This window comes from Rhododendron vialii, chromosome 2a (genome assembly GCF_030253575.1).
Source record: "Rhododendron vialii isolate Sample 1 chromosome 2a, ASM3025357v1".
Lineage (NCBI taxonomy): Eukaryota > Viridiplantae > Streptophyta > Magnoliopsida > Ericales > Ericaceae > Rhododendron > Rhododendron vialii.
In genome coordinates, this window is record NC_080558.1 from 46,771,019 (window position 1) to 46,795,001 (window position 23,983).

At 40.2% G+C, this 23,983-nt stretch overlaps 3 protein-coding genes and 1 pseudogene across 4 annotated transcripts; all 4 read right to left on the reverse strand.

The window, feature by feature from the left end:
- Positions 1 to 99: 99 nt before the first annotated feature.
- Positions 100 to 3,571, reverse strand: LOC131317977 (uncharacterized; annotated as a pseudogene).
- Positions 3,572 to 6,104: 2,533 nt separating this feature from the next.
- LOC131317975 (uncharacterized) lies at positions 6,105 to 10,574 on the reverse strand. 2 transcript variants are annotated; one of them, XM_058347726.1, is made up of 6 exons: positions 10,053 to 10,574; positions 9,331 to 9,631; positions 8,479 to 8,637; positions 8,047 to 8,342; positions 6,497 to 6,689; positions 6,105 to 6,396 (listed from the first exon to the last, which is right to left on the reverse strand). In XM_058347726.1, exons 1-5 carry the CDS (start codon positions 10,341 to 10,343, stop codon positions 6,555 to 6,557), a joined length of 1,182 nt encoding a protein of 393 aa, XP_058203709.1. In that variant the 5' UTR covers positions 10,344 to 10,574; the 3' UTR covers positions 6,105 to 6,396; positions 6,497 to 6,554. The 2 variants fall into 2 exon arrangements, with proteins under 2 accessions (XP_058203709.1, XP_058203710.1); XM_058347727.1 differs by having other exon boundaries at positions 10,140 to 10,571.
- Positions 10,575 to 11,800: 1,226 nt separating this feature from the next.
- Positions 11,801 to 15,405, reverse strand: LOC131316139 (uncharacterized). The gene is made up of 7 exons (XM_058345415.1): positions 15,297 to 15,405; positions 14,830 to 15,064; positions 14,546 to 14,752; positions 14,363 to 14,442; positions 12,617 to 12,692; positions 12,371 to 12,508; positions 11,801 to 12,270 (listed from the first exon to the last, which is right to left on the reverse strand). The coding sequence occupies exons 2-7, from the start codon at positions 14,947 to 14,949 to the stop codon at positions 12,124 to 12,126; spliced, it is 768 nt and encodes a 255-aa protein (XP_058201398.1). The 5' UTR covers positions 14,950 to 15,064; positions 15,297 to 15,405; the 3' UTR covers positions 11,801 to 12,123.
- A 1,781-nt stretch (positions 15,406 to 17,186) lies between these two features.
- Positions 17,187 to 18,181, reverse strand: LOC131316140 (uncharacterized). The gene has a single exon (XM_058345416.1). It carries the CDS (start codon positions 18,008 to 18,010, stop codon positions 17,267 to 17,269), a length of 744 nt encoding a protein of 247 aa, XP_058201399.1. The 5' UTR covers positions 18,011 to 18,181; the 3' UTR covers positions 17,187 to 17,266.
- Between the last annotated feature and the right edge of the window lie 5,802 nt (positions 18,182 to 23,983).

The following is a 23,983-nucleotide window of genomic DNA, read 5'->3' on the forward strand; positions in this document are numbered from 1 at the left end:
GCAAAGGCCTGTCAAATGACAACGAGCTCCAATTTGTTTTTTTACATTATAAGTTTATAACAAGAGGAGTGTCATGTAAGGCACTGTGGAGAGGAAGCATTTCACAGTACTCAGACGGAAGGATGAGTAGACACATGATAAGACTATCTAAGACTATTCCCTCTCATTTCAAGCGTAGACGAGCTTAGACTTCCTTGACGCTGCCAATGCTTTCTCTAGGTCCAGCTGTGACAATGGCCTTGGTGACTGAAAAACAATACAACCAAAACATTTACGAGGCACACATACCTATTGTCCCATTGCATTTGTGGTTCAATTCGAACCACGAGTATTAACTCATTTGTTTTTGAGTGGAAAACAACTATCTTTCTGTAGAAATAACAAGGTTGCAACTTGTTTTCCAGGCTAGTAAAGGAAGACCCAGGATGAAATAATATTTGTAAAACTGAAAAAAACAGGCTCAGATAATATTCATCTAGCTCTAGGTTTCAGACTTTCAGTAGATTGCAGAAACTGGGATAGCTCCCCGAATCCCCAGCACTCTAATGACAGCCCCAGTATGGTCCATGAACACTCTAATGACAGCCCTAGTATGGTCCATAAATGAATAAACCCAATCACTTGCCTTTGTCACCCGAGTAGTTCATGCCCTTCAAAGCTCATGCAAAGAAAACAATTTCAAGGAACACTATTGAAGTACTTTGGGGATAATGACACAACAAACGTGCACAACAAGGAACTTAGCAATGCTTTGGTTCCTAGGGAATGGTTAGAACAAAAGCGACACTCAAGCAGAAAACCATATAGCTTAAGATATGACTGTATGACACGGTACTCTATTGGGGGAAAAAGGGTTCTTGAATCAACCAAGGAGAAAACAAAGACATCTTCCGTAGCCATCTGTCCAAATTTCCCACTTCCCATTAATAATTTTGTAGAAATTTGTCATTTAAAACATTAAGATGAGTGCATAATTGGGGAATATAGACTGAGATAAAGACTTACATAAGGTTGTTTCCCATTCTTCTCCTCCTCTAAGAAGTCTTTCAGAGGAATATAGGCTGCTTGCTTGCAGAGCTCAAGCAGGTCAGAACCAGTGTACCCCTGACACAAGTTAGCTACGTGGTTGAAGTCAATATTGTCATCTATACTCTCACCCTTTAAAATCGCCTTCAGTATCTTCTCCCTATCACCACAATCAGGTTTGCCAATCTCAAATGCCTGAGGCAGACGCCTAAGAATTGCTTCAACAAGATCTGTTGGGCAATTGGTCGCAGCAAGTACCATAACTCGAGCATTCTCTGTAGATAGAGAGTATACAAAATATGAGCAGATTCTGTATACAAAGTACATGCAAAATCATGGCGGTTTTACTTACACTCGTTGAACATACATTCTTTTTTGTACATAATTACATATGAAGATCAATAATTCACCCAGAGAAGAATACTTACTGTCAGTTGTAAATCCATCCCACAATGCCATGAATTCAGTTCTCATGTTTAGTCAGTACTTCGTTATCAACCTCGTCAATGAAAATGATTGCAGGCTGTAGCTTATACGTCAAACTGAACACTGCAGACACTGTAATGATGTGCTACATATGATGGTCAGTAACATTGATAATCTAACATGCAAGAAAGATCGCAGGTTTTGATATCTCTGTACATGCACTAACGGGAATATGGTTGGTATCAAACATGGGTCAGAATTTGGAGCTTACACATTGCAAGCATTGTGGGTTTCCTCACTTAAAAGAGGTTTATAATATTACCTCAATGTCAACCTAAAGAAATAAAGGTCTAACTACTTCCGTCACAGAACGAAAACTGAGAAACGGAGAGGAAAGAAAAGAAAAGGATTCATTCACTTATTTGTAACACTAACAGAGATAAAAAATTCATTCACTTATTTGTAACACTAACAGAGATGACAAAATGGTGAAATTTGGTGAGAAACCACGACCCTCTCGCTTCTCTCCTTCTCTCAGACGCCAAAGGGTCTGTAAGTAAAACTACGAGGTCTAATGCTCTTCCCACAAGCATTGGCTTGAATTATTCAACCCAAGTAAAATATCTCTAATCCCATCCGGTGACGGCTAACAAGTTGGATTCTCAATTCAACCAAGTTCCATAAGCCAATACCCCATTCTTCTATTTAAAAAATACACTTACAGAGCTTTCACATTCCAGCATATCAAAATAGGAACAATCTACATAATGAGAACACGTTCCGGTGAGGCGTACCTAATTTCTGGGAATCACCAAACCACTTGCTCATCAAATTGGAAACCCTAACGTTAATAAACACAGCTCCAGACTCCTTCGCAATGGCCTTGGCAAGCATTGTCTTGCCGGTCCCCGGTGGACCGTACAACAACACGCCTTTTTGGGGACCAAGAAGCTTTCCCCTGGCAAACAACCGTGGTCTGCGCAAAGGAAGAATCACTAATTCAAACAACGCCTGCTTAATGCTGTCCAATCCCCCAATTGACTCGAACTCCACGTCTAAGTGGTCCGGGTTCACTGCATCGCGTGCTACCATATCCTGTTATCATAATTGAGTTTAAAAAAACAAGGAAAATTCTAATGCCCGAGTGGGTAGTGGTTAATGTAGAGAATGTATACGATATTTGTACAAAGTGTGTGGATATCTGTGAAAGTGCATTTTTTCGGTAAAAATGTGCATATAAATTTTTAACTTTTTTGACATTCACGTGCATTATTCACCACCCACTAGGCTGCAGAAACAACAAATAACCAAGTGTGACCATGAATGGCCGGGAAATAGGAGTGTTGCTATATGTACCGACCACGGGGAGGGAAAACGTACCGACGGCCGCCGGCGGGCCGTCTCCGGCCACCGGACGGCCGATCCGAGCCGTTCAAAAATTCTAAAAAATAAAACCGAGGGGGTCATCGCGGGAATCAAGGGCATCCGAGGTGTTTAGGGTGCTTGATCAAAGCACCATTTTTTCGTGTATATATGTGTGTGTACATATATACACGAAAAAAGGGTGCTTTGATCAAGCACCCTAAACACCTCGGATGCCCTTGATTCCCGCGATGACCCCCTCGGTTTTATTTTTTAGAATTTTTGAACGGCTCGGATCGGCCGTCCGGTGGCCGGAGACCGCCCGCCGGCGGCCGTCGGTACGTTTTCTCTCCCCCAATGGTCGGTACTCATAGATTTTTCCAATAGAGAGAGAGATACGAAATTTGCCTCGTAAGGATTGGTGTGAATGAGAGTGTGATTCAATCGCTTGGAGAGTTCCTTTTTTCGTTCGAGGGCTCTTTTGGTGGATTCCCGATTGGTGTCGAGGCGCCAAAGCCTGGCGAACAACACGAGACAGCTTAATGTGGCGCTCGCTGCGTAGAGTACTAGGCCTGGCACTACTAGCCTTGAGTTTGTTTCTATATTTTCTCCCATGGCCGTGATTGTTAGTGTTCTACTATCTTTCTAGCCAGAGAGAGAGAGAGAGAGAGAGGCCAATTGCCTTTTATCACTACAGTAACCACTTTTGGAAGAATCAGTATGGTGAAGTGTGTAAGGTGATTGGTGTTTATTCTGATGCTCTACATAACGGATAGTCGGACCAATTCGCATGAGAGTTGTTTGTACATGCAATCTTAACTGCATGATTTGGTTTTTAATTTTGAAAAACAATTCAACATTTTGAAAGTTCATTGCCAAACTATTTACATAAATACCCACGAATATGTGTATTCACATATGACAAAGTAAGGTTAAGTTTAGTAGTATTTCATGGCTTCACCCAAGTTCAATTTAAGAAAAAATCTCTAATATATCCCCTCTTATATATGGTGTCCTCTAACCGTACGTAAGATGTTACGCCTTCTCAAGGCGAATATTATACTATTGAGGAGTTAAAGTTATGATGGGGGACATCACAAGAAAAGTGGTTGGCGTAACATGATGCGCATGGTATTGGAAAAAAAAATGTTGTCATTTTGTGATTTGAAAATGTCACGCTATTAGCTGGCTTTTGTTGCGCCACTTGTGGTTTTTTTTTTTGGTTACGCTATCTTATGGTTAACGTTCTGTCACGGAGTGGTCTATGTTGTAGAAGATACGATATCAGCCAGATGAGAGGGGTGGTACATAGATGCTCCGTTATTTTAAATCATCATTTCCTTCGGCAATTCCTTCTCTAAAATTTGTCTGTTGTCCTGCATATCTACATTCGTTTGTTGAATTTTATCATCATTTACTAGTCTCTCTCTCTTGGGCGCAGAAGAAAACAACGATTCTTGAATCAACTACGAAGAAAACAAAGACTTCATCCATAACCATCCGTTTACTTCACTTGATAGGATAATCCATAAGATGAGTGAATAACTGGAGAATAGTTAAGGACTTACATGGGTTTTTTCCCATTCTTCTCCTCTTGTAAGAAGTCCCTCAGAGGCTGCTTTCTTGCAGAGCTCAAGCAAGTCAGAACCAGTGTACCAATGACACAAGCTTGCTACGTGGTTGAAGTCAATATTGTCATCTTTCCTCTCACCCTTCAAAATCAACTCAGTATCATGCAAGGCACTATGGTGCTGAAGAATTTTGCAGTACCGCAATGGATGTATGTATTATCTCTTGTGCACAAACTTTTTCCGTTTTCTCCGTTGTGAGCTTTTCATGAGGCTCTGTACAGTAATGCTTAACTACCTCCAACTGAGGTTTTGGAGTTGCTACAGAGTACACAAATTGCACATACCATCGCTGGTTAACTCAATGCCACAATGGTCTTCGAGTTGCTTCATTAAGATGGGTAATTGCCAGTCGGCTAGAAAGGCGAATGAGTCACATTTCATCAAACGAAAGGTGCATGACTGTGCCTAAACTATAACACTATCTAAGTGTGGGATGTAAGAGTGGGAAGAGTACGTGAGGTTGCCCTCCGGTATATGGCGGTTGCTACCATGGTGCTCGAGACCTCCGGAGGTGGAGAAGGAGAGAGCTCGGGGCAGACTTAGAGAGAGAGAGGGATGGCAGTGGAGAGTAGGTGTGTGTTAGGTATGTCTTGAATGCTTGTTGAATGCTTGTCTTTTATATGAGCCTTGGAGATGAGGAAGAGCCAGGTGTAAGGCTCCTCCCCATTGGTGGACAGAGTGAAGGTTGACCTCCTTTCCTCTTTTAGTCCCAAGTCAAGCATCGGAGCCCGTAACCGAGGAACCAACAGAGGCTATTTCGGTGATACATGGAGACACGCATCATCTGCCAAGTCAAGTGGTAGGCATGATACGGGCTCCGATGTGCCAGGTGGTAGGTATGATACTTCTTCTAGGATGTCAGATGGCGGTCAATGCCCCCTCTCTCTCTCTAGGACCAGTCAATTTAGAGCTCGCCGGAGGCAAGCTCGTCCTCCTTGACAAACCCCTTGCTCTAGCCTCCGAACCACATTCCTCCTTAGGTCTCGAGCGAGGTACCTATGCCCTGCTCCCGGCCTAGGATGGTGTATAGAGTCGCATTTAAGTATTCGTGGAGTCTTCAAAATATTAAGGAGGAGGTGAGGTGTCCGGAGGTGACCTCACTCCTCCTTGGGAGGAGAGTTCTCGGAGGAGGCCTTGCTCCTCCGGAGGCGGAGTTTGTGGAGGAAGCTTGCTTCGGCAGAGGCAAGGTCCGTGGAGGAAGCCCCCTCCTGGGGGTTAACATTGTGAAGGAGGCCTTCTCCTCTTGGAGGTGAACATTGTGGAGGAGGCTTGCTCCTCCTAATGGTGGATATTGTGGAGGAGGCATGCCCCTCCTGGAGGTGGACTTTGTGGAGGAGGCATGCTCCTCCTAAAGGTGAATCTTGTGGAGGAGGCCTTGCTCCTCCCGGAGATGGTCACCGGCAGGGTTCTTGGAGAATGTGCATCCGGTTGCGAGATATATCGTATACCCACACTAAGAAAGTATGCAAGGTTTCCTCCTTGTAACTGTGGACATGTGCACTCAAAGACCAAGTACTAGATACAACTCAGATTCCAAGATGCCACAGTAACATTGTCAGCTCAAAACACACAAGGGGTCTCCTTATGCATCACCTACACCATTACATGGACTATACTCGGCAGTAACTAGTGAGAGATCAAAAAACATGAGACAAGCAATTACAACCATGACGTTGTTCATTCTAGCGATCACCTTCAATACACATTCACATGTATACAACAGCACCAAAAAAGGATTAAATGATTGAGAAGGTTTATCGGGAATAGACCCCATTAGCAGTGATGACTTGAATGTAAATAGGGACGAAAGCTATGCCACCCCTTGAAACAAAGATTTGGTTAACCACTACATCATCATCCTAGGTATTGAATTGGCGAGACATCCAATTGAGTCTTGAAAGTAACAGCTGGTACACCTAGGCCTGTTTCTTCGGAAATAATTCTAGATATCCTGAAAATTGAAAAATCGACAAGTCATATTCTGTGAACTGCGTAAAATAACAAACAAACTTGTGCAAATACCATTGCTACAGAGTACACATTGCACATACCATTGCAACTGAAGGTGGAATTTGAGATGCCAATAAAAGAGAAGGCTCTTTCTCGAAACTAGAGTTCGTAATCGTCCTGCCCACTGGGTGACGACCAAGAACTCAACCTACTATTCCCACTCATTTCAAGCTTGGACTTCGTTGATGCTGCCAAAGCTTTCTCCAGGTCCAGCTGTGATAAAGGCCTTGGTGACTGCAAAACAATACAAATAATATTCAGGAGACACGCTAACGGTTTTTCCATACATCCATGGTTCAGTTCGAAACACTACAATCAACTCAACTCTTTCTTAGTATAAACCAAAACTATGTTCCCACACATTTCACAAGGTTGCCACGTGTTTGCCAGCTGAGTCCATCTGATTCAGCCAGCCTAGGACCAAGGTTCAAACATCCATTTCACAATATGGGTTTATGTTCAGTCCCAATACCCAGGTTGTTCAAATTATATTTCCTAAAACTAAAAGAAGCAGGCTCAGATTATAGTTGTCTAGAGCTAGGTTTGGGTAGATTGCAGAAATTATCATGGCTCCCTGAAACCCCATGCATTCAATGATAACTCTAGAATGGTCCATAAACAAATAAACTCCGTCTCTTGCTTGTCACCCCCAGCAGTTCATGCCCTTCAAAGCTCATGCAGAGTAAGAAAAAGTTCAAGGAAAGCCTTTGAACTTCAGGACACTGGCATGACAACAACAGGAGATTTAGCAATGATCGTCAGGCTATTAAAGGCTTCAGTAGATTCTTTGGGATTGCGTAAAACAAATAAGGTATTCAAATAGAAACTATTTAGCACATGATATGACTGTATGATTTAGCTGTGTGTGTGAGTGTGTCTGATGGAGGAAAACAGGATTCTTGAATCAACTAAGGAGAAAACAAACAAATCTTCCATAACCATCCGTTCAACTTTCCCACTTCAATCTTTTGTTCATGCTTGTGATCCTGGGGGTTCATGGAGAGGCGGTGTTCAGCGGCTGATCTGTTCTCCCACTGCCCTCTCTTTGTTCTCCTCTCCGTCGCCGTAGGCCGTTAGTATTACTTTGGTGGGTCTGTTGGGTTCCTTCCTGCCGCCGGTCTTCAACATCTGGGAGGGACCGGATCTGCTTAACGTCGAGGCGGTTGAGTGGTGGTGTTGGCTGGGTGGTGATGCTTACGGTGTTTTGTGCAGCGGCGGTTTGGGGGCGGGTTAGGGTTTTGTGGGGTTGGATTTGCCGGGCGGGTCTTTCTTGGCCTGTTTGTTTTGTTTGGGCTTAGTTGTTTATTTGGGTTTCGGGTGGGCTTGATTGTATTATTTTTGGACTCCCGTTTTAGACCTTTTGGGCTGGGCTTCGGCCTTTGTGATGTTTTATCCAACTTTTTGTTGGATTTCCCTATCCCCTCTCCCTGTTTTTAATAAAATTTTGCCTATCAAAAAATAGTTTCCCACTTCAATCAGTTCTTTTGTAGAATAATCCCTCCTCCCACTGCTCAAATAGAAGAGAGGAGAGGGGTACAAAACAAGAAGCTGAGTGACGAATTGGAGAATATAGGCTCATATAAAGACTTACTAGGGGTTGTTTCCCATTCTTCTCCTCTTGTAAGAAATCCCTCAGAGGAATATAGGCTGCTTGCTTGCAGAGCTCAAGCAGATCAGAACCAGTGTACCCCTGACACAAGCTAGCCACACGGTTGAAGTCAATATTGTCATCTATCCTCTCACCCTTTAAAATCACCTTCAGTATCTTCTCTCTATCACCAGAATCAGGTTTTCCAATCTCAAATGCCTGTGGTAGACGCCGAAGAATTGCTTCATCGAGATCTGTTGGCCGATTGGTTGCAGCAAGTACCATAACTCGAGCATTCTCTGTATCACAAGTCTACACAATATGAGCAGATTCTCGGTACAAAGTACATGCAAATCATGACAATTTACTTAAAATGGTTGAACATATATTCTTTTTCTGCATAAATACTTGTGAGTATCCCAGTAGAATACTTACGATCAGTTGTAAATCCATCCCACAATGCCATGAATTCAGTTTTCATGTTAGTCAACACTTCGTTATCTGTGGAACGGCGTTGTCCCAGGAAACTGTCAACCTCATCAATGAAGATGATTGCAGGCTGTAGCTTATAGGCTAAACTAAACACAGCTGACACTGTAGTGATGTGATAAATCAGATGGTCAGTAACATTGATAATCTAATTTGCAAAAAAGAACACATGTTTATATATATATGCTCAAACATGAATGGGAATATGATTGGCTTCCTATCTGGGTTAGAATTTGGTGCTTACACATTGCAAGCATTGGAGTTTTCCTACCTTAGAAAAAGGTTTATCCTTTATACTATTACATTATGTCAACCCAAAGAAATTAAGATCTAACTACTTCCAACATTGAAACAAAATTGACCAACAGTGACTAAAAAGAAAAGAAAGGAGAATTCTTTCACTTATTTGGATGATTAAAAGGGATGCAAAATGGTGAGAAATTATGAAAAAAAGATGAATCTTCATTGGCCCATAACCAAAACCATTTATTTCATCTCCCTTCTCACAATCCAAAGGCCCAAGAAAAACTACCAGCTCTAATGCCCTTCCAACAAGCAATGGCTTGAATGGATTCAAACCAAGTAAAATATCTCTCATCCCCTTATAACAGCTAACAAGTTGGATTGTCAATTCAAACCAAGTTCCATAACCGAATACCCCATTCTTCTATTTAAACTACACATACATTTCCACTGTAAACTTCCACATTTCCGCATTACTAACAAACTATGTATACTGTAAGGGCAATTAGACAGCCAAGGAATCACACAGAGAAAACAAATACCACTGTGTCATACCTAATTTCTGGGCATCGCCAAACCATTTGCTCATCAAATTGGAAACCCTAACGTTAATAAACACAGCTCCAGACTCCTTCGCAATGGCCTTGGCAAGCATTGTCTTACCGGTCCCCGGAGGACCATACAACAACACGCCTTTTTGGGGACCAAGAAGCTTTCCCCTTGCAAACAACTGTGGTCTGCGTAATGGCAGAATCACCAATTCGAACAACGCCTGCTTAATGCCGTCTAATCCCCCAATTGACTCGAATTCCACGTCTATGTGGTCTGGGTTCACTACATCGCATGCTATCATATCCTGTTATCATAATTGAGTCAAAAAAACAAGGAAAAAAAATTCTAAACCCAACCCCATGAGCAGTGCTTAACGTATAAAGAATGCATCAATTAGTGTACCGTGGTTGTGGCTAATGTACAAAAAGTGCATTGATATATGCACAAAGTGTATAGGTATATGTGAAAGTGCATTAGTATCAGTTAAAAATGCCTAAAAACTTAACTTTCATGACGTTATGAGCGCAATATCCACTGCCCAAATACTCCCTCCATCCCAATTTGATTGGTCTATACGGAAAACTCAACTTTCTTAATGGGACATGCAATTACCCAAGAAATTTTAATATATTTCCAACATTACCCCTTATTATCTACCTTCACAACTATAGTTCGTGGAACTTTGAACACTTTTTTGAAAGAGAGCAAATTATTTGGAACATTACCAAGCAAACAAAATGAGATGCAAGGGAGTAGCAAAATTCGACCGGCAATGAAAAAACAGAGAAATTGGAGAGAGATGTGAAATTAGCCTCGTAAGGATTGGTGTGAATGAGAGGGCGATTCAACCGCTTGGAGAGTTCCTTTCTATGTTCGAGGGCTCTTTTGGCGGCTTCGCGATTGGTGTCGAGGTGCCGAAGTCCGGCCAACACTACCAGGCAGCTAAATGCGGCGCTTGCCGCATACAGGACTAGGTCTTGCAATAGCTTAGACTTCCTGTCCGTGGCTTCTCCCATGGCCCGTGATTGTTAGGGTTCCAAGTTCCAAGCCAGAGAGAGAGAGAGAGAGAGAGAGAGAGGCCAATTGCGTTCTACCAGTATGGTAACGACTTTTGGAAGAATCTGAATGGTCTATACGGTGTCGATTCTGATAGACCGTTCACCGGCTTGACAAAATCATAACTTCCACGTATTAATATGTTGATGAAATCACCAAGAATTGGCAAAGTGGCGCTTCAAAATTGCTAAGGGTTTGTTTGGAACATGTGAAAAAACATGTTATTGGCAGTCCATTGAATTGCCAATAAGGCAAGAAGAATAATAATACTGCAAATTGTGAAATGTGAACTGCTTTTAACATTTTTCAAGATATTTTAATACGTAAAAAATTGTGTTTATGTCCCATATTTGATAGCAAGAAGAATAATACAAATTGTGAACCTCTTTTAACACTTTTTAAAATGCTTTAACACGTAAAAAATTGTGTTTTATGTTCCATATTTGATAGTCCCATGTACATGTTAGACTTTCCAAAATCAATCATTGAAGCTTAGTATAATTTCATTATTACGTTTATGTTTAAATTGAAGTACTATTAACTACATGAGTCGACATCAATCAAATTATGGACATAATCAGAAAAGTAAATATTTTTTGATGTAATTATTTTGTTCCTTTAAGTAATTGAAATTTCCCAAATGGAACTATCAAAATGGGACAAAAAAGCAGGAGTAAGAGTTTAGTACTCCCTCCGTCCCTTATTTATAGTTCGGTATTTCATTTTAGGCTGTCCCTTAATAAGTGTCCATTTTGTAAAGTTAGTGGGTAAAAGTTGATAAATTGTCTATTTTGTCCCTAAAAGTAGATTCCATTTTAAAAAGTAAGTGAGTAAAAGTGTAATGATGATGAGTAAGTAGGGAAAGTGGAGGAAAAAATTGATGTGAAAGGTATAATGATGACGTCTTTTTAATAAGTTGGAATTACGAAACATGAGAAAAGGGACGGAGGGAGTATAATTAAGACCATCCATATCTATCTATACTACGGAGTATATGAGGAGGGCTGTAAGGCCTGTGAATACGACACGTGACACCGAAAAAAAAACAAAGGATTAGTTTAATTGTCATATCCGATTTCACACCCATTTGGGAATTGTAAAAATCTTCTGCATGGAATGTCCAAATTGGAACTTTCAGTCATACTTTCGTTAGGTGAAAAAGAATCTTTTGATTACTTGGTAAGAAATGGTAAGTTATCAAATCTTCCACAGAATCTTTGATTACTTGGTAAGAGATGGCAAGTTATCGAATCTTCCGAACGTATATCGTGATAACTCAGGACACTTGCGGGGAGTTCAATTAAAGCCGGAGCAAAGCTCCATATAGACTGACCCAAAAGAGTTGATACAAATGTCATACTAGTACTACTTTAGAAAGATAATCAAGCTGTTCAAAAAAAAGAGAAAGATAACCAGGTGGAAAGCCAGCTATGTATCAAAATTGAAGCAGAACAAGATCCATTACGAGAACAGTTTTACTACGTAAGAACAATGTAAGAAACAAAAACTACATTCACCATCACATTTCAACCTACCTAAACTTTTGGTCACGCCCATGCAATTCTGCATTCATAGCTTCAATCTGGAAGTAAAGCTGACCTATATAACTTCGAACCTTTCCTCCTTCTAGTAGTCTCTCCCATCAAGGTTTTTCCCCTCTTTTTTCTGCAGTTATTCGATGACGGTATATAGAAGAATCTGATCTGTCTCAAATCCCACCTCCGGGCGAAATCTAACCTTCTATTGGTTCTTTCCATCATTACCCTCTCCCTCTTCATTCAAGTGCTCAGGATCCTGTATAGGCTTCTGATGAATTCCCCACCCCCGAATCTCATTCCTAGACTCATCTTCGGCAGAAGGCAGGTTCATGTAGTCCTTCGGCGTCACCTTGTTAGGAAAATTCAAACCACAGATCAGACATGGCTAGGAAACAAATTAACTGTGATTATGTGAATATGTACCAAACAATGGATCAAGTGATTAGTACCTCATCGGACACTCTTTCATGGCCATCCGATTCATCCGAATGAGTTCTTTTCTTCCTGGCGACTGATGAAAGAGTCTTTGCAGCCTCACTAAAAAACTGAAATCCTTGTAAATCACCATTTTTAATACTAACTTCTAGCTGCAAATAAAAAGGAAAATTGCGAATCAAGACTACCGATCAATTGGGGGATTATGAGATAGATAATCGCTGCTAGACACTAAAGTAAGGAGCATGAGAAATATCCACCTGAATATGTATAATGCAGAGGACAATGCTAGCAATAGGCAGCCAGCTCTCCTCAGGCGACAAAGACAAATTTGACCTGTGAAGAGAAGAGACTTTGTATCTAAATCAACAGATACAGATGATACTTGAATCCTGTACCCTGATAGCTTGCATATTTGCTCAAAATTGCCACAACAAACGCCCTGAATGACCCTATCTTGCCCGGCTCTCTATGACAAGCCATGTTCATTTTTAAACAAACAATAGCAGACTTATGATAATCAAAAATGATGTGTCACTCTTTCCGACAATAAACCTTTTTCCAAACATGCTGCGGTTAAAGATGTTGCTGTTCTCATCCCACTATGCCAGTAATGTATATGTGTTCGACACGCAAATGCAGTTATCACTTATCATCACAAGTTAAAGAGAGGAAAGAGTGGGTTCTGATATTTCAAAGAATGTTAGGGGACTATGGACTGTAAATTAACAAAAATTTGAGAACCACAACTGGTTTTAAAAAAAAGTACTTCAAATATGGGTTCTAGCTCTCAACATTCCTAATTTCCTACAGAAAGAGAGAGTAAACTGCTCAACTGAAACAAGAACAATTTGATAGATGAAAATAAATAAATGGTAGAAGGCCATAGTAGGCTGACTAATTAGCTCACGAATGGTGGAACCCCCTAGGACAGGAAATTAAAACAATCAAGCATCTCACGAGCAAGCAGGCAAATCAATGCCTATCACCCTGTAAGTAATATCAAGCATTAGGAGATATCTCTAATTGCTCTTTTTGTCCGTTAAGAACACAAAAACCTACCAACACTTCGAGGAACAACAAAGAACATGGACACACTTCAAACAAGAAGTTCAGATTCTATACAAAATGGAATGGTTTTGTTGAATGAAGGCCATATGAACCTAAGGAAACATGCTTTGTTTGGTTCGTGGATTTGATGAGGAAAAAAGGAATAGAAAACGTATAGGGAACAAAGAGTCCTTGTTTCGCTATCATGCAAACCAGGAAACGAAAAATAGGATAAATAATGCCAGAGAACGAGTATTCTAGGAATCATTTTTATTCCTCTTTGCTCTTCCTTTTCTCTAATCAACTCCAAGTCCCAAACCTATGCCACCTCGAATTCTAGGTGATTGACTGCTTCTTTCGGGCTTAAATATCATCACGTTTCCTTCAGGGAACTGTCCTGATTCCTGTGCAGCGTGCGGACTAACCCTTGAATTAATATTGCTAGGCTTTGATTTACATTTTCACCAACCAAATACAACCACCAATACATGTGCAAAAAAAATAAACTACTGCATTGCAGTGACCATAAATTTATGCAAATAGACTTCAAATAAGTGGCTTGCTCTCAAAACCCTGGACCAGGACCCTGGCTTTCGATTCAATTAGACTCTTTTTCACGACTGGTGGTCTTTTGCTTAGGAATCAGTCACATTGCCTCTCTTACATTCAAGGATTCACAAAAACTCACAAACGAGTTAAATTGACACAAGTTTCTCAGCTCAACTTTGCCCTCCTTATCAGCCATAACAAAGTTATCCGTTGTCTATGATAAGAACCTCTGCCTTACATTCAACCTAAGGTAGTTTAATTCAAACCAAACACATTTTAACAAAAGTACTTCAATTCAAATCAGACACATTCAACCAAAAGTAATTCAATTCAAATCCAACACATTCAATTCAAATGGCCTTTTGAATACGCCAGTTGAAATCTAGTTGAAGGTAAGATTCGCACACCTCACGTAGGGAGCCAAATATACAAGTGCATACACAGCATAGCGCTGTTTCCCGGTATCCAACCAAGCAAACACCCAACTCTAACAATCAAAACAGAAGGGAGAAAATCATCAAATAAGAGGGAAAAAGAAAACCTTTGGAGATTCATATACATAGGTGCATAGTTAGGTTAAAAAATCTCACCAGCCAATTGAAGTAAGGGATGAAACTTATGATCCCCATAACTGCAAACCTCGTATCGGTCGAATCGATCAGCGAGTCGCTTTCTTCGTCATCAGAACCCGTAGTGACCGGAAACACGAGCGAATTCAGAATGCAAGCGCCGATTGCGACTGCGATTGGCGCGTCCGCAGAGAGCTCCGCCCTACACGTCACATTTCCAGACCTCCGCTAATAGACGAAATAACAAAACGTTAAGAACCGAGTCACATACAGCTAAACATGCGTATACATATATGTCTGAGTACCTGGTTGGGTTTTTGCTTGTGATGGTACAAATGTTGAGGTTTGAGATTGGAGAGTAGAGGTGGTTTGAAGGAGAGGAAAGGAGAAGAGAGAGAGAGAGGAGCGAGAGTGAGAGAGGTCATTTTCTCGCTTGAGTGACGGTGGCATCTAGCGATCGTCGGCGATGGAACCGGCGAAGTAAAACCCTCCGCTGGATTCTCGGTTTTCGCACCTTTTCGGGTTTAGTGCCGCGCCACCCTGGGAAATGCAGTGATTTTTAGCACGGGACAAATTGCACTTTACCCTCTAAACTATCACGGGTTAGTCTACTTAGGCCCTATTCCGCGGATCCACTAATACGTATTTATTTTTCGTCACATGAAACAGGTATTCTTTCGTAATGTATTATATTGAATTCAAAAAAATATACTTAATTAACGCCACATATGCATGTTGTCAAATGATTGTATAAATGGTTGTGTTACTTTACCCAATGTGTATGCTGAGCCTAGTTTGTTAACTCTGGTCTTACAAACAAGTAAACTGCCAAAGGCACGTCACAGACACCAAACGATATTTACTTAGACCAAGGATTCCGAGAAAATGCACATGTGAGGAGGTCACATATGCATGGGACTAAGGGGCTCGCAATGGAAGGTTTCATTAATGAAATGGGGGACCAATTGACACGTTTAGTGGTACCTCATGTGATTAGGGGCCTTTGAGAGTTAGGCATGTTCTTTGAGAATTGCATGTTCTTTGAGAGTTAGGAGTTAGGCATGTCACCCTACAAATGTTGTGTTGGACAAAAAATGGTTTGTATTACCATTTTTATGAGTGAATTGGAAATTGTTTAAACCTTTTTTTTTTTTGGGGTCAAATGATAGGACTAGATTTATAAGCAATAAACCGCAAAAAAAAAGAAAAACGAAAACAACAAATCGGACACCCCCATTCTCTTGAAGAGAGGATATATGCCACAACAGAGGGCTGAACTTCCAAGTACAATGGCCAGCACCCCTCACAGCTCTTTCCGCTACATTATGAGCCGCCCTATTGCCCTCCTCACAAAGTGCACTTCCGCTCAAAAAACCAGCTAGAGACTGAAGGATATGCAATATGGTTCTCTTCCATGCGTTGCTGAAGCATATGCAACGACTGTTGGCAGTCACTCTCAACAACGATTCTGTCCAGCCCCCTTTGCAACACCAACGGAATGCCTTCCCTTGCAGCCAATGCTTCCACCAGTAAAGGGTCCACATAATATTGCCTCTGAATTGCTCTCGCAGCTACAAACTTCCTTGCCAATCCCGAATAACCATACCAAGCCCACGCCGATTTGTTAGAAAACGCCCCTGATCAGTTGCTAACTCAGGTCCGAATATCAACATCACTCCCATTCCATTGCGTGGGGGTAGCAAGAATTTCAAGGACAATAAGCCTCAGGGAGAGTGATCAATATGCCAGGAAGATCCGACGAATTGTTAACCCAAAAATCACGAACCATGAGGTTAGACTCTTGACTGGTAAGCGGCCCCTCGACTACCTCCCTTAATGGCCCACAACTAAGCCAATTATCCCGCCAAAATCTGGTGGTATAATCACTTTTTATAAACACTCTCATACCTTTCTGGAAAAGATCAAATCCTTTGAACATACTTCTCCAAGTGGGAGAAGGTTTTGAGTGGGCCCTAGAATTGGATCGAAGTCTGCATCTAAGGACGTACTCTTGCCCATAAGGCGTTGGGCTCCGAATGGGCTCTCCAATTTAGTTTGGCCAAGGCAATTAGGTGTTCGATTGAATCATGTTCCTAAGGAGTCGAATCACGGTGCTGCAGGTCTCAAGTTCGATAGCAAGAATGGACAGAAAATCTTCATGTAACTTTCACAATTGCAGCTGAGCATGGCATATATTTGTGTCCATCCATTATTTTTCTTTGATTGGTTCTGTAGTGCATTTCGATGTCCTTGGACTTATTGCCGAAATATTGGTTTGAGTAAACTTAGAAAGACTTCATCTTCAAATTAGCCTCTTCATGAGTCTCTGCCCTACAGCTATCATGAGTTGCTAGGACTCTCAACATGATGAAAAATCTAAGATATACAAACCACATATCACATTCAAAGATCCAAGTAAGAATCTTTTGGGAGTACTACTCTTACAAAATGCCAAGGGAATTCAAGGCTTTCAAGCTTTCTAAACTAGATAATAGTAGTACGTAAATTTGATACGAAACTTGAACAAAGAAATACGAAAGACGGTCAATCTGTCAAACAATGCGGAAAGAATTACCGCAAAGTTCCCGCTTGGATGAGATGGATTGTCTCGACGCATCTAGCTAGGTATGTGAAATTGTGAAGAAAAATGATAGTATGAGCCATTGAGCATTGAAGTAGAGTATTACTATAATGGGTATTTGCCAAAATAATAGTGTACACAAAATCATTACATATTTTTCCTCAAAGCAGTTTAATGCGGCTCAAACTAGAAACCAAGTACCCAACTCCCAAACACGCCACCCAAATCCCCACGTCCACGGCCAATCTCACTCCTTCAATCTCCATCTCCATCCCATCTCCATCTTTTCCACTCTCCAACTCCTCGCAATCTCCGCTGTCTGATCCCCCCTCTCTCTCCTCCGAACAACAACAACAGCCTTCCACTTCATCCTCTCCCTCCTCTCTCTCCTCCGGTATCTCCTCCAACCCCTGAACCCAACAAACATTCCCCCTCCTCCTCTTCCTCCTCACCGCCACCTTCTCGCTCATCGCCGCCTGTCCCTCTGCCTCCACCCAAACATCCGCCGCCTTCACCCCAACCACCTCTCCCTCCAAAGCACACTTACACTCCACCTTCCACTCCCCGCCTTCATCTCTCCTAAAAACCCCCCTCAACAACTTCTCTTCCCCAAAGTATACATCAAACCTCACCCCTTGGCTAGCCGCCACCCGCTCTCTGCTCCCGAAAACCGGTTTCTCTACTGAAGCCGATACGACCCGGTGGAGCGTGACGAACGCGGGCGAATCGGGTCGGACGTCGGACCCGTCTATGTCCAGCGGACTGCCGTTGATGCGGGGGAGGTAGTGGAGGGTGAGGCAATCGGGCAAGGGTTTTGAAGGGGTTTTTGATGAAAGAGAGAGACGGAGATAAAACGCCTTGATCTTCAGCCGCTGTCTCTCGTTCTTCTCGAGCCCTCGACACATCTTTTTGCTGTTGAAGTTGTAGTGGTTTGCGCTTCTTGGGAGAAATTTTGGTTTCAGCAATGGGAGAATTGGGAGTCGGCTGGAATTGTTTTGTACTTTGGTTTCGGAAAAAAGAATTCAATGGGCGTTAGGAAGCTTGCTGGAATGAGGGGGCACGCGGTTTTTTTCCCCATGACTTGGACCAAAGACAACAGAATACGATTTTTATTTGCCCGCTGGTTTATTTGGTGACACGGGCCATTGTGGAGCCACCGTGCTTTTTTTTTTTTTCCAGTAATCTAAATCGCTCATCTTATAAGTTACATAGTGTAGTATTGTCACGCAAAAATTTCAATTTGACCAGTCATCGATAATTATATCAAAGATTGAATTTTAGTGTAAAATAGACGGTTTAACTTTAAAACTATCGACAGGATTAGACCATTTATTTTATTCACACAGATTTTATTTTTTATATAACTATCGATGTCTGATTAAATTCGTTTTTTACGTGTATTTATTACTCTACAAATTTTAAAAAATAAACGATTTAATTTTACTACAATAAATACACCATGGACTCAAAAATGATAAGGTGGGCGGAATTTTAACTCTATAAGGAGAGTATCTTTTTGCCCACGGTTTTCCTGGATGACATGGACAAAGTGACAGAGCGTTTTTTGTGACTTGTCGTTAACTGAAATCTCCCGTCAGATTTGCCACCTCTGCAGCTATGCCCGTTTTCGTAGGTTCCATGTGGCCGTATCCAGTGCATATCTCAGGTGTTCAAACCTATTTTGGACGGTTCGTATTTCTCCACATTCTTTTCCCTCACCTGATCACTCTCTCTTCTCTTTCTCTTTGTAAAATTTGGACCGTCTCAAATATGTTTTGACGGCTGGGATCGCCAGTACCCGCCTAGCACCCAAAATTTCTTATTCCAGTTTTCGTATTGCAACTTGAGAAATCTGTGTCGTGTTATATTTGTTTGATTGTTTTATTTATAACTCAAGTATTTGAGTCTTGTCAAAAAAAAAAAAACATATAGGTTACGCATATCTCAATTAATTTTGAGGGTCAACTACAAGTTTCACTTAGAGCATCCGCACCAGACTCTCTACATTTTGGACCAATTTACACCTCAAAAAGTCACTTTATTGCTTTAGCTATCTACTTTTAAAATAACTGCTGCATCAGACTCTTTACTCTCGCTCTCCTCTCAATAAATAATCAAACTCACCTCGATAAAATACTCCATTTAACTCTTCCTTCTTATTTAAAAAAAAAAAACTCTCCCTGTCTCCCTGGACCCTTGCCTCCGACTGCTGACTGCTGGCGCTGGTAAAGAGAGAGAGAGAGAAACAATATAAAATCAGAGGTGAGTGAACAGTACCTCGTCTATCCAAACGAGATACTGTAGCAATTTAAAAATTTCTTGAAAATAGAGAGGAAGAAAGAGAGGCTGATAAAGGGGGGTTTTGGATGTTTTTTATTGTTTTGGCTCTTTAATTTAGTTTAAAGAGGAGAGTAAAGAGTGAGATGTGGATGCCCTTACTCCATTTATTTGTTTGATAACTTGTACAGTGTTATATGTGGTGTAGAAAGTCATTGCATATTGACGAAATTTTTATTATTAGATTTAAGCACCATCACGTGATATTCTAAACCTTTTTTTTTTTTTTTTATCATATCCAGAAAATTGTGAGTAGACTCCAATGATAAATGTGAGAAACATTATATGTGACAGTGTCTTAGAGGGGCATTTAATTGTCTCTCCATTTTGACAAATCTAACGACAAATTCATTTTTGTACTAGATTTTGTTGATCGCACGTTCACACTGTTTTCTAGAAATATAGGTGCCCTTGACTGCAACAATTTCCTAGAAGAAACACAGAGAGGAAACAATTAAAGACCACCGAGGTGGTAGCCCAGGTGGCAAAGGGCATTACCTCTCCCCAACGCAGGCCCAGGTTCGAGGCCCCGGAGGCACTTTGTGCAAATTTCCGGTGGTGCCCCATGGCTTAATTTCGAACCCGCTTTGTGGACCAGGGAGGGGGCTTCTTTGCCAACTGTGCACTAAGGTGGTGCCGTGGTGACGGCCCGTCCTCCCGGACGGTAGCTATGGCTCGAACCGGACATTCCACTGGCGGGTTTGGAAGCCCCTATGGTCACGCCCAAGGGGGGTTGCTACGCTGGTCGCCCCCTCCAACCCTTTTGTTGATCAAAAAAAAAAAAAAAAAAAAAAAAAAAAAAAAAAAGGAAACAATTAAACGAAATTATATATGAAAATTGATATTCGCGCTCCACTTTTTACTGATGGCGCTTCACTTTGTTCATAAAGTTACTAACGTTAAAATTGGAGAGCCATAAGTAAAAAGTAGAGTGCGAAAATCAATTTCCATGATATATACGTGACTTCATACTATTTTACAAGTTGATTTCTTCTTCTTTTTAATATGAAAAAAAAAAAATTGTCTTGCCTAAGAGAGGCGTCATAGATGGAGAATTGTGACCAATGTTGATTGTGTGGTCTATCGATTATTTTTTGAATTAAAGGTGATGTATTTTAAGAGAATGGTCTGTCTTATAAAACAAAAAATAAGTACTTAAAAATAATAACCTTAAGTGAAATGGGGCCTACTTATTTTCATTTGTTTTTTGATTGCCATTTCTCTAAGCGAGTGTGGGATCACTTGTTGAGGGAAAATCGGATTCAAAGACTTCCTTTTTTCCCCATATTAGTAAATAGAGTGGACTAAAATTCATATGTTACAAGAGACAACTTACGATATCTTAAACTCTCTTTTCTGTTGTGCTATACCGTGTCTGGGTGGAACAAAATGATCAAATTTTCAAGCATAGACACAAAGATGCAAAGATGGACATAGCTAGTATTGAAATTGACATTAATTAGGTCCTACATAAGCTCTTGGAGAAATGTCAACAAACTTGACCCAAACAGGCTGTTGTGTAGGGAATGGCAGATTATTGCTTAGAGTTTATATGTGATGCGTTTTGATGTTATTTTTTTATTGACAAAAGTAACATTTTATTAAAGAAAACTTGACCGGGCTACATCAAGTTGGGGAGGGGAAGGGAATCCAACCAATAGTTGGATGAAAAAAGAGCAAAAAAAAAAAAAATACTGTTGAAACTAAGTCCAAACACACTTTAAGGGTTAGGCCCCAAATAAAACAGTCCTAAAACCACATGGGCCTGGCCCAATCCAAGAGCCCAAACTTAACCCTAATACAGACTACCTCAGACACCGCCACCATCACCACGCAAACGCCACCATCACTGCCCCCACCAGTCACCGCCTCCATCAGTTCGTTGGTAGTTGCTTGTGTTGTCTGCTCTAATTTGGTGGTCTTATGGACCTTGTGTTTGTTAGCTTGTATTTGATTCAGTTCAATGGATTAACTTACCCTCCCAAAACATAATTGATTATTTGGGTTAGGTCACATGTAGATTGATTACTTTACCGGTTTACCCTTTCCCATTTCATCTATTTCGCTAATAACCCTTTGAGTATAGCATAGTCAAGATCGAGAATTTGGTTTGCCCGCTCTTTCCTAATTTATGCCATCTATCCTTTTTGAAGCTGAAGCAAACCATTCAAATCTAAACCATATAATAGGCTCGCCACTCAAACTTAAAGTTTTTAATCCATCCGCGATCTCATTCCTTTTGCCATCATGTCCCGCTGTTATTATTCAATAGGACATGAGTATTTAATTTAGGTCAAGTTAATGGAATGAGAACTCTTCTGGTGAAATTGTTGTTTTATTGCGCTCTCGTTTTCAATCTCGCTCTAGTGAACTATAGTAATTTGGAATGCGTTTTAAATATTTTTTTATGCTCGCGTTTGCGTTTTCGCTCACAAACGTGCACGCTTTTATATGACTTAGATCCAGATTACGATCTAGCCGCCTCCCCGCCCCTAAAAAGTAGTACTTGGACGGTTGGCATGTCTAACTTGATCCATGTCCACTTTGGATAGTGGTAATAAGTACAAGAAGGACCAGTCTTTGATGAATGGATGTATATTGGGCCTATAACTTCAGCACTATCTCCTACGAAATCTAACAAAGTAAAGTCAACATTACTTTCAGATCTGAATTTGAAACGTGCAAAATCGGTCTGTAATTTGGCACAGCTTTACTTGATTTTATTTTATCTTCTTGAAATCTGTATCGTGTTGTATTTGTTTTATTGTTTTTATTTATAACTCTCAAGTATTCGAGTCTTGTCTCAATTTTTTTTTAAAAAAAGGTATGGGTTACGTGCATCTCGATTAATCTTGAGGGTTAACCACAAGTCCCACTTATTTATGTGGTGTAGGAAGTCTTTGCATATTGATGAAATTTTCATCATTGGACTTAGGCACCACCACGTGATATTCTAGACCTCATTTTTATCATTCCTGGCATTTGATGTTTTTTTTTGTTCTTGTTGTAATTGATCGAGCTTCGTTGGTAGTTGCTTGTGTTGTCTGCTATTAGGTGGTCTTACGGACCTGTTTTCACCCTATTTTGGAAAATTCTTAACTGTCGAGCGAGTTGTGTCGAGTAAAGGACACTTGGCAGTTTCTTCAGCCTGTCGAGAACGTAAAAATTCCGAAGAAGTCTTAAAAACGGCGATGAACCAAACTCTACTTTTCACCACCCACATTCAAGCATCTCAATCACAAACTCTGTCAATTCTCGACCGAGTAAATTTTAGAGTAAACAAGACATTGTGTTTATTAGCTTGTATTTGATTTTGTTCAATGAATTAACTTACCCTCCCAAACATAATTGATTATTGGAGGAAGCTATGGTACACAGAGTATACGGTACGTCTAAATTATGACAATTTGTGATTTTCATTATGCCGATTTTTGATTTTTTAATGCATATTTATGATTCTAGTTACGACTTGTACATTAAAATTTACCTATTGAATAGGTCATTAGCAAGTTACCCATAATTAGAAAATATTATTATTATGTAACCATAATTATTCGTACCGAAATCCATAATACTTGTACCATAACCAAATATATGCGTATAATATCAAAAATTAAATAATGTTACCCACAAATGTTCTAACAACACCATAAATTGGCATTATCTTATCACAATGAATCGTACCAAATTTTTTTTGACTCGTATGATATTTCGTAACAAAATCAAAATATGTCGTACCAGAATCAACAATTGTTATACTCAAGCCAAAAATATTTGTAAAATGCCACAAATTTTATAAAATAACCACAATTATTATGACAACACCTAAAATTGTCATTTTCTTAACACAATGTGTCGTATCAAAAGAAAACATATTTAAATACCACAAATTATATAACAAACCATAATTATTATGACAATACCATAAATTGACGTTTTCTTACCACAATATGTCGTATCAAAGGAAATTAATTAAAATATTCCGTAATAACACATGTCTAAAATACCACAAATTCAGTAATATAATCAAATTTGTTATGACAATACCATAAATTGACGTTTTCATACCCACAACGTGTCGTATAAAAAAAATTCAATTTAAATGCTTAGTAAAAATAGTTATTATTAGCAAAATACCATACCGCAAATTCAATAATATAACCAAATTTGTTATGACAACACCATAAATTGACATTTTCATACCCACAACGTGTTGTATAAAAAAATTCAATCAGAATGTTCAATTAACGATAGTTATAATCAACAAAATATCATACCACAAATTTAGTAATATAACCAAATTTGTTATGACAACACCATAAATTGGCGTTTTCATACCCACAACGTGTCGTATAAAAAAAATTCAATCGGAATGTTCAGTAAATGATAGTTATAATTGGCAAAATCTAATACCACTAATTATTTTCAATTCCCGCCACATTATTTTTTAAAATTTTAAAATTTTCACCATTTTATCTTAATTTTCGATTTCCTCCATACTATTTTTTCAAATTCTTATTTGTCCCTACACAATACCTCAA

Coding starts and splice junctions, on each gene's coding strand:
- LOC131317975 (XM_058347726.1), bottom strand. CDS start 10,343: ATGGGAGAAGCCACGGACAGGAAGTCTAAGCTATTGCAAGACCTAGTC. Junction 9,632..10,052: donor CATCTCATTTTGTTTGCTTG/GTAATGTTCCAA, acceptor TTATGATAACAG/GATATGATAGCATGCGATGT. Junction 6,690..8,046: donor AGAATGGGAAACAACCCCTA/GTAAGTCTTTAT, acceptor ATTGTTTTGCAG/TCACCAAGGCCTTTATCACA.
- LOC131316139 (XM_058345415.1), bottom strand. CDS start 14,949: ATGACCTCTCTCACTCTCGCTCCTCTCTCTCTCTCTTCTCCTTTCCTC. Junction 14,443..14,545: donor TCCCTTACTTCAATTGGCTG/GTGAGATTTTTT, acceptor TTTGATTGTTAG/AGTTGGGTGTTTGCTTGGTT. Junction 12,509..12,616: donor TCTGCATTATACATATTCAG/GTGGATATTTCT, acceptor TTTTATTTGCAG/CTAGAAGTTAGTATTAAAAA.
- LOC131316140 (XM_058345416.1), bottom strand. CDS start 18,010: ATGTGTCGAGGGCTCGAGAAGAACGAGAGACAGCGGCTGAAGATCAAG.